Source organism: Cottoperca gobio, chromosome 6 (assembly GCF_900634415.1).
Source record: "Cottoperca gobio chromosome 6, fCotGob3.1, whole genome shotgun sequence".
Classification (NCBI taxonomy): Eukaryota; Metazoa; Chordata; class Actinopteri; order Perciformes; family Bovichtidae; genus Cottoperca; species Cottoperca gobio.
This window is the reverse complement of record NC_041360.1, coordinates 23895698-23914516: the sequence shown is the minus strand read 5'-3', so window position 1 is coordinate 23914516 and position 18819 is coordinate 23895698. Positions and strand designations below refer to the sequence as shown.

General features: G+C 43.6%; 1 protein-coding gene across 1 annotated transcript in view; it reads left to right on the top strand.

The window, feature by feature from the left end:
* Positions 1 to 2502: 2502 nt before the first annotated feature.
* Positions 2503 to 18819, top strand: part of insc (INSC spindle orientation adaptor protein) — a 27793-nt gene continuing 11476 nt past the window's right edge. The window contains exons 1-6 of the mRNA XM_029433408.1: positions 2503 to 2645; positions 4469 to 4561; positions 12670 to 13036; positions 14267 to 14319; positions 14395 to 14518; positions 15055 to 15168. Coding sequence (XP_029289268.1) covers positions 2503 to 2645; positions 4469 to 4561; positions 12670 to 13036; positions 14267 to 14319; positions 14395 to 14518; positions 15055 to 15168 — 894 coding nt within the window. The remainder of the gene's footprint in view (positions 2646 to 4468; positions 4562 to 12669; positions 13037 to 14266; positions 14320 to 14394; positions 14519 to 15054; positions 15169 to 18819) is intronic.

The following is an 18819-nucleotide window of genomic DNA, read 5'->3' as shown; positions in this document are numbered from 1 at the left end:
ATTATACGGTTGGAGTAGTTTGAGAAGTTTCTCTCTGCCAGGAAAACAAACCAGCTCACCATTGTCATTGTTCTTTGCGAACCTTCAAAACGTACACGTCAAGTTTAAATGTTGTGGCTTCTCGAGTATTTATATCAAACTAAACCGTTGTGTTGTGACTGTAAATTGTCTTCGCTGGTTGTCGGCCTCTGTCTTGATGTCCTTCTTGGTTTTCAGTGTAATCACATTCACCAGCACTGAATGGAGCGACGGTCGCCTCGAGGTTTGGCTTGTGGCCAAAAGGTTTGCTCAGAATGTCATTTAGATATCCGGACGCGCTGGGAAAATGTGAGTGGGTCACTGCAAGGCTCTGACCCCCCCCCCCAGTTACCCCAGTAGTGCTGTGGAGTAGCAGCTGGACTCAGTGTAAACATACAGTCAGTGGATCTCATGCGACAGATAAAGCTTATAAAGTAAAAACTAAACTTTATAGGCTACATGAGGGACTCAAACTATTCAAAGGACTAAGATTAAACAGGTATAACTCTGTTAGCATAACAAACACATAGTTTAGCTGAGTGACAAAATATAACACAACCTATAAGTGTTATCTGGGGAATGCACTGCATTTAGCCTCACTGAGATAAGAAGACTGTTGTGTCTGGAGACTGAGAAGTTAGTATTTAATGTATTTTGGGTTGTAAACTCCTGTCAACTAAGTTAGCTTACTTGAAGTTAGCTTACATTACATTAGCCTATTAGCCTCTTGGCTTACGTTATGTTAGCTTAAGTTACGTTTTAATTTAGACTATCAAATGTACCAGTTTGTTCAATATTGTGCCCCCTGTGTGTACACATTAATGTCACATTACTGGGCCAGATATATTCAGTGTAGCATATCTGCAAAGCTGCTGTTCTGTACTCTGGGCCACAACCTGTCGATGCTCCCTCCACATTATTGTTCAAACATATACTCCACTCTTCTGAAACAATTAAAATGGCTTTAAAAGCAAATCTCTTAGTCTGGGATACATCTGTATGATGTATGCTGATGTGTGCTCACAGCTCAGTGGGTCGAGCCTGGTATTAAAACATTCTGGATCCGAGGGATATTGCCCAGGAAGTAACTTCAGGTTGTAACTTGTAAGTAGTTTGAGCGTCGTGCAAATGGAGAAACGAGCTGACTCACCAAACGATCAGACAGTAGCCGCTAACATTATCTGCTGCCCCGTGTGGGTGTCTCTGGCCAAGTACAAGGGCCCACTTTGAGCCGGCCCACTGTGTGTGGGATGGGAATGTCGGGTCCATGGCTCCACACAGCTTGCTTCCAGTTTGTTCCCACCCAACCACCCATACAGTACCCATCCTGCTGTGCTTTCCTCCCTACATGACAGCTCTGTGGTGAGACTGTGGCCACTGTCTCCTCCTGTGAACTCCGTCTCCAGCTCAATGATAGGAAAAGAGCAGCGCGGCACCGCCGAGTCGCCGATCCAGAGCGTGTCCACTGTATTTAAAGGCCAGAGGCAACGTCTTCAGTAGTTTCAATCTTTAGTCTGCGTGAGTACGGAGAGCAGTAGGAGAAGAAGCAGTTTGTACTTAATTGCTTGCAGTTTTGAAATAAAGCCAAACCATAAGGAATCGGTTTCACAATGAGGCACTCCTGAAACAGCGAGGATATTAAACTCACTCCGTCCTGAACTCACATCGATTCAAGCTGGTTTTGACCTCTCAAAATGGTGAGTGGCTTTGCTTCTCCCGACTTCCTCAGAGTTTGATTTCTTCTGCTTTTGTCCAACAGAAGTTCATTGCTTTGGCTCCACGCTGAAGCTGAGCCACAGTGGTTTGGTATTTTGTTTTCTGCAGACCAGTCTTTGTATTCGTTTGGTGGTTTTACCCAGAATCTGTGAAAGTCATTCTGCTTCACCACAGAACATTATGAAAAATGACTGGAAAATGTATCTTTAAAGAGCTTCTGCAGTTAACAATGAGGTCAGTGGACAATGAAATCGAGGCGATAGATTAGCCTGCACATGCTCCTTTTATTTGTTGGTTAAGAATGAGAACAGAGACAGTTAAACATTTTTTAAACTGTCTGTTACAAGTTGTCTGATGCTGTAATACTGCTCTCCCTCACCTTTGGTTAAGTTGTTGAGCTACACAGCCAGAATATATAAAGGCCACTGATCTCACGTAAGAAACAATGAAGATGACTCTCGTGTTAAATGCAGGAGCTGGCGTCAGACTTTACACGAAACATGACAGGAAAGCTGCAAGTGATAGAAACACAAGCACATTTAAATCCCCCTCGACACATGCAAAGAATGAATACAAGTGCTACAGTAAATCTGGAGCGCACACACACACGCACACACACACACACACACACACACACACACACACACACACACACACACACACACACACACACACACACACACACACACACAGTGGTTGTTATTTTACCCGGCATGTGACATGAGGCCGAGACAGAGGTGTCCTTTGTTTGGCTTACCTACAACCGACATGTTCTCCACGGCAACTGAGTGGGGAAACCCAGAGGGCCACTCGGGTTTCAGCCCAGACATAAAAAGAAATGTCCACCCCAGCAAGAAAATTAGCCAGGATCCCGTCAAAGCAGACCATCTGCTTAGGAAACTCATATTTCTGTAACACTTGCAGCCTTCCTGTGCTCGGGGATGTTTAAACTGCGCTGCCTGCAGCTCTGTGGAAACACAGTCTTGCTTTAAAATGAATAGAAGGTGCAGCTTTAGCTCTTAAATGATTGCAACACGACAGAGCACTGAACCAGTCCAGGAAGCTGTACGAGACACAGGCCTGGGAACACCGACTACCTGCTGTAAACCTTTGACATTTTGCTAAAAACCTTTCGCTCTCCTCCCTCATGCATCGTTTTGCAGTCGGTGGCCACTCACTGCAGAGCGGCAGAGATCACTTTCAGCGCAATGGTCCTTAACGCGGCACTTAGTGGCACACTCTAAGTGCTCAGGACGGAATTGCTTGATTGGACAACTCATCTCAATTTGTATGGTAATCCACAGAAGAGCGCTGTAACGAGCCGGAGGCACATGTAATGGAATCTGCTGGATCTGTGTCTCGTTGGCGGTGACCCTGTACTCAATTATAGGGCCAATGTAATTAATCTACACCTCTATTGCAATAATCTAACAGTGCAATTACATCAGCCCTCATTCTATGGTACACTATTCTGCACGGAGTATGTAGATGAGTGTTTTTCCGCAAAATTGGGTGCTCACTGCCAGACTTCCACGGTCCTGGCACAGTGTTGGTATAATTTCTGATTCGCTGCGATGCTTTCTCTGAAAATGGCCCCGGAGGAGCCATGCCAAGACTGCAGTTAAAAGACCCCCCCCTCCCCCCGTCTCTCCTTCTCTGCATCTTCTTCTTCCTGCTCTTTCTCTTTCTTATCTTGTCACCTATTCCTCTGACCGTCCGGTTATCGAAGTCACCGACTCATCCCCCAGAAAGACTTTTGCTCCTCTATCATCAAATAGTTCCCTCGTTGCTCATAACTACGTAATCCGGGGAGCAATCGTGGTGCCTGAAGCTCTCCATCTCCAAACTTCACAGAATGGATCAGGTGTTCTGTCATCGTGACATTTGGGCTTAAACACTGCAGCACAGAAAAATGGGACATGAGAACAAACCAGTGACGTCCCACGAGCATCACACATCCCTCAATTTCTTTATTGTGAGTTCTTCTGTGATAAAAAGCAGCGTACCACAGCTGAAGCCTGTGCGTGTGTGTGTGTGAGTGTGTGTGTGTGTGTGTGTGTGTGTGTGTGTGTGTGTGTGTGTGTGTGAGATAGTCTCATCCTGTAACTACCTGCTAATTATACTCCACAGCAAACATGAAATTTGTAACCACACCACTGCAGGATATCATTAACTAAAAGGATTAGAGTGTGGTTCAGGCAGGAGGGCGTCTGCGGCTTCTCCCGATTGAAAATGGACTAATCTAAATGGGATACATCAATAAAACGGCGGAATAAAGTTGCGGGCACTTAAGAGCGTCAGCCTCTTTTGCTCAGGCTCAAAGTAGGGAAGAGAGTCACTGGCTGGCGGCCGGCCAATAAATTAGAAGATAAGAAATATTATTCCACTGGCACACCAGCAGCTTGCAGCTATTTAAAACAGTGAGGTTTATTGATAATTAAATTACTTGGAGGAAAAAAAGACAAGACAAGAATAGAACGCTTGGAGGCGGATCAATAAGGAGATGTTGTAGTGGATACCGCTGCAGTGGACAGCAGCACAGCCAGAAGGATGTTTGTGTTGTATTCACTGCGTGTGTGTTGAATGTATGAAGCATTTAGTCGGACGCACCTTTCACACATTCTGCTTTATTTGTAAAAAAATGTAATTGTTGGTAATGAGAGGAAGACACTTTCACGTCTTGTGACCTTGAGGTTTATGTTGCATGTCTTGTGTTTCAGGTGCTGAGCTGAAGTAAGACGGCCTCAGACAGAATGGCGACTCCTCAGAGCAGCTCCAGACAGAGCAGCTCCAGACAGAGCAGCTCGCTCTCTTCATCCCCGATGAGGCAAGTAGCTTCAGTCTGACCACAGGCTGCATCCAAATCACTACAAAAACATGCCCCAGGTGGTATTTTAGTTTTATTTGCAGCGGTTCTGAGATACAAACTACTGAGACGTCTGCAGACGATTTGAATTTCTTGTGTGAACGTTGACTTTTGGTTTAACGCGGGACCAGCAGCCTCCTGGGTAAAAGAACTGTGTTTATTTACCCATCCACCCCGTCCTCTTCTACATGCAGACTGACGTAGACGTATTTGTGATGAAAAACAAACGTTATCTGGGACATTGGGGTGAGATGTCAAGCACAATCTGCTCACATCTACACAGTCCTGAGGTGTAATCTGGTGAAAACACCTGGGCATGTTAATATTAAAGCCAGAGATGGAAATGTTCTCCATGTCACACACACACACACCCAAACAACATACTGACAATCATAGCCATGATAGCTAGAAATAACCTTGTTTTATCTGCACATGAGGCCCCCCCAACAATGCTGCACACTCTGGCCCCTATCTCCTTGTGATAATGTGCTGTAATGGTGGCAGACGCTGGTATCACGACGGCTCTCATGGGAGCAGAGATTGAGGTGTACAGTGGTGACGGGGTCTAGTTGTGTCATTTGGTCGTCCTCTGTGTTTTGTGAGGAGATGGATTTATCACAGAGATGTTTGGTGGCAGATGAGGGAGGCAGGTCGGTTCTCACAAACAGAAATGCACTTACACACTCGTACAACTGCATCAATATAACATTTTCTCTTGATCACAGCGTGCTGGGCTAATTATCAAAAGGCTGGTAAAGTTACATTGAAACCGAAACAATGAGCTGAAAGACGCCAGAGCTCAAAAATATAAATGAGTGCAGCTTTAAATTTGATAAAATACATATTTTTGCTTAATTCCCCAACATGAATGTTTCTTCTACAGCATTATTTATGGGACGGAGCTGCACTTTAGAGGCTTCGTGTGTGTGTTGAGAGGCAGCTCTCATCGACTGAGACTCCTGAAGCTGCTGAGTAAAGTCACATCCTCACCTCCTTCATATCTGCTTCGGGAAATATTTACCGGCTGATGTTTGATTGGAGTTGTTGGTTCAACATCGCCGAACCAATATATCGGTGTTAGGATCCTACATCAACAAATTAAGAGGCAGTCAACAGCAGGAGGTCTAAAGGTCAAAACCATAGCGACAATACACACACACAAGCACACACCCCCACACACACACATGCCCTGAAAACATCTGTGCACAACTGGATTCCATATTTGAGGTGCATATCTGCACACGAAAGGTGGAGATTGAAACCAAATTTTCAGTCCAAACACATGTGGAGAAGTGTGCACATGCCGAACAACAGAGCAGCGCTGCTTCCACGCTGTCACGAAGGGTCCACGGGGAGTTCAAACCTAAACGTGACTCTGTTGAAACATCAACTAAACAGCCTTCATCACACTGGGGCTCTTTTAAATCAGCAAACTTGGTGCCAAAGAAAACTCATCCAAAACCAATTGTGTGTTTCCAAACCTTCACGGCTATCAATCTTTGAATAAACGTACACAACACTCTTATCTCACGGCAGTGATTTACATGTGTGTTGTGAAAGTGTCGCCGGCTGATGCATCTTTATTTTTAATGAGAAACGCCTCGTCATCAGCTGCTGGGGTTGAGAGTATCTCAGTCATCGATAATACTTTTGAATATATATGTTCTGACAGTTTTGTGTTTGCAAATGCTTACACAGCGTCGCAGAAGACACGCAGACACGCAGACACGCAGACACGCAATGAATGCCCTTGGATATCAAATTAGTACTGTCACGCCATACATATGCACCCACACACACACACACACACACACACACACACACACACACACACAAACAGATCATCTCTGACTTGCTTCCTTTGTCTGTCCCTTATACACACACACACACACACACACACACACACACACACACACACACACACACACACTCAAGCATAAATCCTATTTGTGCAACACATGGCTCAGTAAATCAACTGATGAAAGGAGCCACATGACTGAATTGTATTAAAAATAAATTGCAAACACAGATGGAACGCACACACGCACTCAGTTGACAAACATCTCCATAACAGAGCAGCGCCTCGCCTGCCCGGATCGGCTTCTCCGGGCAGGCGAGGCCTCAGGTTACACACTGAAAGAGGCTGTGCCTGAATGCGAGCAGGTTAACCAAGTTTATGTCTACGTTTATCTTTTGAAGTTGCGGCCCATGCAGGAAAGTTGGAAGTGTGGCTTTGCTGATGTGAAGGAAAGAACGTGAAACTGAGAGAAACATGGAGCAAAGTGAAGTGAGAGAAGCGTCAGCATGTGCCTGCAGTCTGTGCACTTCACATGAGGGCCGGAGTGTAAGTCAGAGACAAAGAGATCAAACGGCGGAGAGATAGAAGTTATAGTTGGTTGGACTGAGACTCAGCGTGCTGCTGTAGGTGAGTCTGCTCTTGGCTGCACATAAGAGGCTGTCAGACACATCTGGGAGTCAGATGTCTGCCCTCGTTGCCAGGATTCAACTTTGCCAGTCAGAGGCCACAATATCCTCTTACCACACGCTACTTTGGGAGGAGCACAGACCCGACCTTAGCCCAGAAAATCAAGCCGTGACTTACACGCATTTAAAAGCACCATTAGCCATATGCTTTGACCGTTTTCTTAGATCCTATGTCGTCTCTTTTCACAGTCAGGCAGCGTTTTGTAGAGCTGTAGAAAACGAGGTTTGTTCAGAGAGTTCTGTTGAGCTTTCTTCTGGTTTTTAAGCAGAAGAGTAATGTATTAACATTCTTTTTGGTCTCTTTGTATATATGCATGCATATTTAATTCTTTCTGGGACAAGAGTGTCCTTGTTTCCTCCTTCAGTCCGAGCCAAATCCACAAAGGTCTGGTCATCTAAATCTCGCAGCTCATTGGGCCCCACATTTCCATTCACTTTGGCCGGCTGGACTGCGGTTCTGTTGTGGTGTACGAGAGGGATTTCCATTTGTTCATAAGTGACATCAGGCGTCAGACTGCGATACGCAGACGACAGCGCGGGGCTCCTTCCTGCTTATATGTGTTCTGACTGACTGCCATCAGAAAACTACTGGAAGAATACTCTGAAGTGAAAACAGGAACAACAACACGAGCTAACACATGTTGCAGCGTTTCTGTTCCAAGCAAGCTGCTCGGCCTGCAAGTGATACTGCGTGCAGTCTGTGGACAGTTCCACATGCAGTTATAAAACATATGGTGACGGCTTTTATCCAAACCCTGCACTGTACCGTGAGAGCATACGAGTGGGAGATCTTTGCACGTAAAACAAGCTTTTTAAACTGGTAGTTATATATATGTATTCGTGCCGGTAACACAACACTTACAGTTGAGCAGTGTTGTACAACACTTTCATTTAATGTCACATTGTCAATTTGACATTTGTACTTGAACAATTACTCTAAATATTAATGTCAAAATAGTCAAATTGTTTCGGCTTAATCACATTTAGATCCATCCCCCTGCTCACAGTTAAACTCTCCGCCTTTCTTGTGTTCTTTGCTCCACAAAGCCCATAATGGAGTCCATTATCTGCGTTTTACGACATGTTAATTTCACACACTTTCATTAAACCCGACTGACTTCACTTTAATCCAAACCATCAGTGAAGCAGGCAGGTGTTCTCGTGATGTATGAAGTGTTGTACCTGGTCCTTCCACTTCACTTGAAGGCTGTAGCGATGTGAAGAACAAGCCTAGTAACAGGCGACCGCCCCTGAAGAACAAACTGTTTCCTGCTGTGCAATAACTGGCACACTTGAGTGACAACAGGTGCTTTCAAACCTGCCCGTCTGCCGCTCGCTGCGTCGCACTTTGAGCCGATACAGTACGTTAAGCAAAGATGTGATGTGTTTTAAAGCACATATACATAGTCATGTGTTGTCATTATATTCATGATGCGATTAGCGAGTGACCCACAGACAGCACACGCGAGGAGATGAATGCCTACAGTGTGTTTTCATGTGAAAACGCGGTTGCTGTTTTTAGCCTCAAACAAAGTGACTCACGTCCTGTGATGAGGGATTCTGTAGGAAGTCCATGTTTGTGTTGTGTTGTGTTTGCTCAGCGAGGGTTTCCCTCAGCTGTCAGCAGATGATTCCATCTTTAAAGCAGCAGAATGTCACAGAGGGAAGGTTTCTGTGAATGTACCGGGTGACTGAAAGGTTCATATAATTGACATTTTACACTTGAATAAGGAATAGACCATCTTTTCTCTTTATGGTCTGCAGGATGTCTGAATATCACATCAGAGATGAGCCACTGCCTTCACCAGCAAGCCAGTCCAGATACCAATCACCTGTATGTCTGTTAACAACATGTTTCAGTGAATTCATGCTGGAACCTGGGAGTTTATTACATTTTAAATCATATATATCACCAAAAGAATGAAAGAATAAACCGCTCTTCATCACTTTTTGATGTGTGTGTGTGTGTGTGTGTGTGTGTGTGTGTGTGTGTGTGTGTGTGTGTGTGTGTGTGTGTGTGTGTGTGTGATGTTGATGAGATACAGTAAGATGCATGTTAAAGTGTAAAACATATACAATCCAACACTGTTCAATGACCACGTTTTTGTTTTTGGTTTTAACCCTGACCTTGTGACACGTTCAGGTTGTGCAGGAGTTATCGCAATTATGAGCTTCCGACTTGTAAATAGCATTTTTATCAACATCCAGACAGCTCCGATGTATCGCTTAATAATGTAGATGTGTCAGAACTTCTCACAACTACAGTACATGTCTAACTGCAAACTCATAACCTGAAAACCAACTTAGTAAATCTCAAGACACAAACGTCGCTCTTTCATAAATGTGGAGTTGCGTTCAGGGACAGATGATTATCAAGGATTCAACCTTATTCAATTTCTATACAAAGACATTTTCTCTTTGATCTTCCCAAAGCTCTTTTCTGTTCCATGTTTAACAACAAGTTCATTTTCCAAACCTAAATGTTCCCATCCCTTTTTTCCCACGAAATAAAGATGTTGAAATTCTACAATTCTTCCTTATTGTCAACAAATCCCCCGGCCAACAATGTGTTCGTGCATCTCTCAGTACTTTCCATCTCAAAGTTCTTGCACGCCATAAAGTTTTATTGACAGCTGTGTAGGATCAAAAACTCTTTCACTGCGAAAGAACCACAAACCCCTTTGTGAATTCAACTTCAGGTGTTTCATTAACATGACACACGCTACCCGTGTCCTCCTCTTAATCATAACACAGAGACAACGTTCCGACGCCTGGTACGACAAACATGTTTAAATGTTGCTGCATCGTTTTTAAGAACAAAAACAAGGTCATGCTTATGAACCAGCTTGTGTTGCCAGCGACGCTCAGCTTCCTGACAGCCTTCAGCAGATGAGACAGAGTGGTGCTTCATCTCCACAGGATGCTGTCTGGGATAATGGAGCTGCTGTCGTCTGACCCTCTCTTGGCCCCGCATGTAAATATTTGTCATTCCCTGCGAGCTGAAGTGCACCGCTTCCCCTCCTTTGGAAAACAAGCTTATTATTATCATCTTTTCTTTTTCTCCTCCCCGTGGTGAGGGGAACGTTTTGTGGCTTGATGTGCGTGTAAATCAAGACGGGTTCCTCCTTATGCGCTGCTGTTATATAACTGCGGGTAGACATGGGGTCTGATATGAGGAGAACTTTGAATATTGTTGCACATTCTGCATTGATTCGGTTTGTTTCTGCGTTTTCAGAAAACAAAACATGATTTCCTCAAACTCTTTGTGGGTCATTGGATCATTTGAGTCACTGCGTTGTTCACTTTATTAAGACGTTCTCTGAAAGTGAGAAAGAAACTGAAGCCGGGTTCGGTAGTATTTTATTTGCAGGTGAAATTCATTTCTTTAATTGCCTCGATTTTGAATAAAAAGCTCATATCTCATCCATTTTCTGATGTCACGATGATCACCGTGACGCCAGTTACCCCACTTAGCAGAACAAGCTGCATATTAATGATGACTGTGGAACACGGTGCTGTTATTTATTCACAGCTAATTACGTCTTCATCCTTTTACAAACTGAGGGAGATTTATTTGCCGGAGACAGTTTTGAACTGGTGAGCTTTTCTCCATCTGCGACCTACAGATCTGACTTCTTTTATTTTATTATTACACGTCCTCACCTGACGGATGATGGACTGAATGTGGAATCTATAAACATATATAGTACGTACATTTGTGTGAGTGTCTGTGTGAGTGTCCGTGTGAGTGTCCGTGTGAGTGTCCGTGCTCTGAGCTGCAGGACAAACATGTTTAAATTGAACATAAAACAAAGAAAATGTGTATTTTGCAATGTGTTTGCCTTCTAATGAGACCTTTTTCTGACCTTAACAAAGCTCTAAATGAGTTTCTTCGGCCCTCTGTGTGCTTTGATAGTGGATTATAATTGGATATAATTGGAGCTGTGGCTTTCTAACGATTCAGTCCTGTGTAACCAGCTCTGGCTGAAAGCTGAAACTCAATACCTGCCTTGAAGATGTTACGTAATGACGTCGGCTGCTGCTGGTCAATGACAAATCTTTGTTTTTGAGTGCGCACACACAGCCACAATGCTTCTCTGAAACCAGATAACCAATATTCAATACCAATGCAATATTCCAATGTCTCCCACAAGCTGCAGACAATACCCAGAGAGCCAAGTGGAAAATACCCAGCTTCATTAGAGGCCCTTTCCTCTGTGTTGACTCAACGCAGAGGTGGCTCTCGTAGCCTTCAACCGGGAGCTTTGACTCCGTGTGCAGGACTCTGGATCGCTCCCTTAAGCCGGCGTTCATTAGGGTCGGTGCCGGGAGAGATTGAAGTGGGGAAGAGTGTTTGCTCAGCGCAGCTCTTTGTTAAAGCCCCCTCAATGCTTTGGGGGAAATGCTTAAACTAACAAGTGTGGAAAGCGGCAGTTATCTGTGGATAAGTGACCTTGAGTACACATCATTGATTTTAGGAATGCCTTGGTGGTTTTTAGCGCTGCAGTTATATCGTGTGGCATAAATGGAATTTTATTTTAGAGAGGAGTGTGGGTTGTATTTGCATGTACGAGGGATTAAGTGATGATTTTAGTAGGACTATAAACGTACATACAGCATGCATACCTGCACATTAAATTAACAAGTCATTCTTCTTTAAATTAATGTTTTATAACAGCACCTTTAATTACTGTTGTTAAGCTTTACAATTTATTTTAGAAACAATGGGTCCTTGACTAAAAAGGCTTTTTATTTTTAGTCAGCCATATTGGATTTTTCTGTCACTATGCTAGCTAGCTAACTAACTAGCATTGACAATAACAACGATATATATAATATATATATATTTAAATAAATATATATATATTATAGGAGAAAGGAAGAAGGGATAAAGATAAAGAGAGTACAAGGGTGGCACAGCCAAGTTCAATGATCTGTCATTGTCCTAATAACCAGTTTGAATTTATGAGTAACCACTTCCTTCATTTTCTACTGATTAAGCGAGTTATTTCTTGTGGAGGAGGGAAAGATGATTAAGGTTTTCTCATATAAATCAGTTCAAGCTTTAGTCAGCTTTAATCAGAAGGCAAGTCAGCACAACGGACTTCCCGGATCTCAGTGTCCTCAACATGCACACAGAACCAGAGCACACTTCTTACACTGATCTTGTTCTGTTTGTGCAGTAACTTGTACTTTTTATCTTCATATTAATGATGAGTAACTACTATGAATCCGTTCAGTCGATGCATATCGATTTCTTTTTTAAAAATCTCCAAATCAATTCAGAAGCAGGGAATGAATTTTCTGCACACACAGATCAATAGAGGCGAATGAACTCTGATCTGTATCATGTAAACCTCATCTGTCCACATAAACACACTGAATACATCTTGATATGGAGGCTACTGTATACTATAGTTCCTCAAAACTCTCGTTCTCCAACCCAAGTCTTTGATGCATTTCTGTTTCCGATGCGTTTCGATGTTGACTGGCCTGTACACTCAGCTCCCTAATACCATTGAACCCCTGTGACACATCTGCACCGTGAATACACTTTAATAAACACGTGTTCATTTCTTCCACAGTACCCGCATGCAGTCCCTCCAGGTCGACTCGGTCCAGCGCTGGATGGAAGACCTCCGCCACATGACGGAGGTAGAGTGCATGTGTGTCCTGCAGGCCAAGCCCATCGGGGTGGAGGAGGACGCCCAGCAGGGAGAGCTGATCGTGGCCTCCGGGCTCGGTGCGGGGGACCACGTGGCCAGGAACAACCTGCAGACGCTGCTCCGCCGAGCGCTGGTGGTCAGCACGGAGCTCGGCAAGATGTTCCAGCGGCTGGAGAAAGGACGCTGGCAGAGGGTCCACAGCACCGCCGTGAGGGCCAACTGTCACGTGCGCTCACTGGTGCACGAGTACAGCGCGGCCCGAAGCACACCACCTGAGATGCAGAAGGTGACTGCTCACTCTGGAAGTGGTTTGGCATGTGAAGCCAGTTCGGGGTCCTTTGTTTAAAAGCATCAGTGTTACAAATTAGGACAAAGGAGGATATGCACGGACGTTTTAAAATCAGCAACCGAGACTTCCTGACACCAATTAAAAATGTTCATGCTGTTACATAAAACAAAGTCTAACTTTAGAGAGAGATCCATTTATATCTAGCTTGGGCTCATCACACACCACTGCTGAGTTATATATGAAGCTGATGCCCACTTTAAATACAATAAAAAACTATATTTAATTCCTCAAAATCATTTAGTGAACAAACAAATGTATGTTAACCCTAATATATTATTATATACACATTCAATGGGTCCTCTGGAATCAGTCATATTATTATTTATTAAACACCAAACTTGCAAATCAGATTCCAAAGTGATCAAATGTCTACAGATAAATAATCCAACACGATGTTATATCTGTCAGGGGACAGTATCATACATCTGTGATGCTGTATTGTTTCATATGGCTAGTCTATTGATAAACAGAGGGATTAAACTTTCCCCCTTTGAAATCTAACTATATTAACCGACTATATCTGTATCAAAATGTCAAAATGGACCACTGACGCGAGCAGATGGAGTCCTGTTTATGTTTATTTAGCAGAAAAAAGCTGTGAATACAAACTGAATTATGTATTTATCTATGTTCTATGAACCTGTGGAGGATATTTATCGCTCACAACATGTATGAACTGTATGAAACAGAGAGGAATCAATAAAACACAAACACAGATATAGTTGATTTAATATTATTTCGTTGTACAACAAATAACAATAATGGGAACACTTCCTGCTTCCAAGCACACAATCGTGTAGAGTCTGTTTGACGAAGAGAATCTAAACCTTATATATATATGAGTCCTAAAGGAACGCACAAACATGGTCTTACATTAAACCACATGACACTGCCCCAGGCTCATGGCATGACGGTCTCTTCCTCATGACCATTGAGGGGTCCCTTTAACTTCCTTAGGGCGTGGATCTCATGTCATGCCAAAACATATCCTGTTATGCACATATGTTATGGGTCATACATATTGTAAACTTAATGAATAAGACATTGTTCATTATCTTAACAAACCCCTGGACATGTTAATAGTTTAAATCACACACATAATGTTTCTGTATATAATACATTTGATCCTTGTATCACAGCCTTATACATATGTTCCTTGTGTTGCAGTATGAGAAGTCTCTGCTGGAGAAGTGTATGGAGCTGACCAACATTACAGAGCGGTAAGACTCTAAAGAGCTAAAAGACTTTAAATGAGTTTATGTGGAACACGATCCATAATGTCGCTTCACCCACAGGTGCCTTCACACCGATGATGAGTTCTTCCTGAAGTCCATGAGGGAAGCCATCCACGAGATCCTCACAGACGTCAGCGATTCCTTCAGCAACATGATCGACATGGCTTTAGCTAACGAGATCCGGGTATGTCACTGAATCATGACCCTCAGCTCTGAACATCTACCCATCGTATCTCTTCTGTCTTTGCAGTAAACCCAATTTTCTGTTGGAATAATACTGGTTTAAACTGGTTTGGGCTATTTAGCTTCTACAACACGTCTTCCTTTCAGACTGGTAGAAAGAAAACATCCAAAATACACGTTTAGGTGTTAATATGACGACACTTTGTCTACTTACGTGTGTAGATTTCTCTTAAATTCACCAAAAGTGTTCATTAGATAATACCTCATTTGCATATTGAAACAAATCATTTCTGAAAACTAATACAAAATGATGTCTTATTGTTTCGTGGTGATATCTAGTAGTTAAAATGTCTCCACTACTCAGCTCTAGTGTCTCCCCTAAAGTGTTTGTGCTCAATGAAATGGCACATGAAGCGCACAAAAAACACTTAGTGTCCTGCAACTGTTGCACATTTGTGAATATGCAGACTTAATTTACAAACAAAAAGTCTTGATAACTAATAAAAAATGTTTTGCAATGTCTGCTCTTCCTCGCAGCTCCTGATCAAACAGATCGACTCGTCGGACAGCGTTCACACCATTGGCAGTGCCATCAGCAACCTGCTGTCCCTCACGCAGGACGGACCTCAGCTCTGTAGCATCATCGCCAAGGTACAGTGAACACGCTCGTGGGGCAGTATGCATCTGTCCGAGGTAAACCCGTCTCCACTGACGCATTGCATCGTGCAAAAACCTGGTAGGTCGGAGATCTTGACGTCAATGACAAGCCAACGAGCATGATGTATTTTATTCGTATATTTGCCATTTTTCACACGGGCCTCCCACCTTGTCTTTGGCAGACGCAGCTTCATTTGACATTACATCTCCACCCCTCGCTTCACTGGAGACACACCCCTGTTATGATCAGCTCCACCTCTTGCCAATGTTCCTCATGCAGACCTGCAGCTATCTCTTTAAACAAGCCTCTAAAAAGCTATTTCACTGTGAGATAAGACCAGACACACCAGACAGCAAGTCTCAATTGGCCATTAGTTAACTGACTGCTTCCAGGATACTCTTGATAAGACTCTTCCTGATGGCCCACACACACATAGCATAACACACACGCACACCTGCTTTGCTGCCAGATCAATACTGTCAGCTCACATTAGGACTGAGCATTGGTCACAAATGCAGGTTGCTCAGTTTTTACCTCTCAATCCTTAAGTCCCTCCGCAGCGCCGCTGGCCGAGTCCTCGGAGAGACGTCTGAAGGAAACCCACCTGCCAATGGCTGCTAATGAATACCCAAAACAAAACATCCTCCACCTGCCATCTGAATTAATGAACTAGCACCAGTCAATCTGTCCCACTCTCACATACACACCCTTCTTTACAGTAGTGCGTATCCTCTGGCTCACATCCGAGATCTTCACTCATTATTATTTCCCGCAGCCTGCAGACTTTACTCGTGCACTTGTTTTGAGAAACTGCAATGAGCCGTTTAAATGTTTGGGTGGGAACCTCATATTCCAACCTTTTCTCCATCTCTTTCCCAGCGCTGCTGCTGATGGACAGAGTGGTGTGTGTGTGTGTGCGTGTGTGTGTGTGCGTGTGTGTGTGTGTGTGTGTGTGTGTGTGTGTGTGTGTGTGTGTGGTGTTATGTTAATCGTGTGGTAGTGAAGCAGGCAGGGTGATACATACAGATTAATCATTGTGTGTGCAGGATATACGCTAAGCACCAGATGGGTTTAACCATGTTAACAGCAGACAGTTTGTAGTGGAGGCAGCTCCTGAGTGTTATAATATATATATTATAATATAATGTGATGATCAGAGTTTAACTTGTCATTTACAGCCTTTAGTTTGCATGACTGACAACAGCAAATCCTATTTGTTGCAAACACTTCCACTTCACATCAGGGTCATAAAATGTTCCCGTGGGTTTTGAACAAATTCATAAAAACTAAATGAGTGTTTATTAAATTAGACATGTTTACTACTTACTTAAAGCTGCTTTATTTTATATTTCGGTTGCTGTAATCACAATATTGTCTTATTATTACCTTATAAAGTTATGACAAAGGAAACTTGGCTTGCACCTGATTAATGTAAATCCAATATTCACCATCTTTTATCTCCTAGGGAAGACTTCTGCCACTTTAATAAGGATTTTATTTGTAAACCTCTTTTTGTTGAGGAAACAGAAGCACCAACACAGCGTGAGAACTCCTCACAGAAAACTCCAGGCCTGAGATTAGTGAAAAGAAAAATGTTATACGAGCCGACGGTGTTTGATATTGAGCCATGTGCCTGTAAATCCATCAGCAGCTGCAACATGAGAGAGCGGCTGCGTCATGGTGGACAGGGGAGTTTGCTGTCTCAGTGTTTACCTAATGTCATGATAGATACTGATCTAAATGTGTCCATGTTGGCAGACTCCCCGTGTGTGTGTGTGTGTGTGTGTGTGTGTGTGTGTGTGTGTGTGTGTGTGTGTCCTTGCTCTTCGAACAATGAAAGTTTGACTGCAGGCTGTGAGAGTATGATGTGGTAATATCTCCTGGCGAGAGGCAGCGTGGCGTCAGAACTACGGGGGTAAAAATGGCCGACATGTAGAATAACAGAGCAACAGATGAAGGTGTTCAAGTGGGGTTTATTTAAATTCTAATGTTTCACTAACAACCTTTTTGTTTGCAAATCAAGAAGTGCCTGCAGACACTGTGAGCAAGTCACAGACCAGAGTTCAGTTCAGGAAACCATGAGATGGAAATAAATTACACGCCGTGTCGGCCTTCACATGCAAACAAACGGATCGAGATGATGATGATGATGTTAGTGCAGCAAGTACCACAATGCATGAGTGTGAGGATAACACGCTCTGTTGGCTTCATTGAGGGAATGAGGAGGAAGTCAGTTGAAACTGAAAGAAACAACGAGTCCAGCGATCTGTGAAAAAGGAAAAGTGGGAGAAGATCTGTGGAGATGAACCAAACAGAACGGAGGGTGAATAAAACTGGAGGATTCATTTCTCTTCTGATTCAACGCGGATAAAGATAAATACATAGAAGTAGTCGACACACTGTCTCACGTGTGCTTTATTTCACGTCCTAACAACCTCCATCATGCACATGTATCACCCAAACTCCATAAACACAGATGCTACTGCAGCTTCATTATCACCACAAAGAAAGAAACAGAAATCACCATCCAGGTAAAGACTTTTATCCAACGCACCTTCACATGTAGGACATGATATCAGCTGTGCAGGGGTTCGACAGAACAGTTTGAAACACAGTCCTGATAGTATCGCAGCGGGAACGTGTTCCCTGCTGCTGTTAGAAGCAGCATTTGTGGAAATCTTTGCAAAAACTTTAAAACCTCCAGTAACAAAATATGACGTTAACAGGCAAACAACCGAAGCTCAAAAGTGCATTTGACCATCTGGAGATTCTCCACAGACTTACCTTCTGAAAGCGAAAGCAACATGTGCGTCACAGAACAACAGCAGGATCAACAACCTCTTCATCACTACCCCGACTGCGAGTCTCTCTGGCGTTTTCAAAAGGTTTACTGAAAACTGTCCGTCGCTGGTCGCAGTTCTTCCAGTTATGGCGGAACAATATTGTGTAGGCGGCAAACAGGGAAGAGCGGTCAGGCTGGAGGGCAGGATGATTAGTCACTCCAAGCCCCGGCAGCATGGCCTTGCAGCATACGAGACATGCCAGCCCAGTATAATGGCCTTATTAGGATAATGGTGGTAGTTACAGGCTTCGTCTTCCTCCAGGTAATTCTCTCTATCTGCACGCTGAATACAATTCAATACCTGCAAGTGTTTTTTTGTCAGAGGGCTGCTTTAGTGTAGACATGGAGCTATTTCTGTTTGTTTACACCGAGCAGAACTGAAAATGCTCAGCTATTATAGCAAATCATCTTCTTTTCAGCTCAGTGTTTTCCATTCATGAAATATGTATATCTTGGCTGTTTTTATCTGACATGATAAATTGTGCGAGCCGCTTGATTTGGCAGGCTCGGCCGAGTAAAGCCGGCCAAATCCATCGGTCATGTCGGGTCCCCGAGACTCTTTAGAAGCGGCTCGCTGATATTGGCTCAGATGTGCGGGAGCTGTCGTCTCACAGAAGAGTCTCGCAAGGAGCAAATTGATCCATCAGTTTGCACAATCATGCGCGCTTCAAGACGAGCGCTGATTATGACGTATGGCGTATCATTTGGTGGTATGAAGCCTCACGCCGGGCAGAAAGTCTCAAAAAGCTGCTCTCTTAGTGAAAGTTGTTTTCCCAAACTAACAAACACACTTTCCACTAGA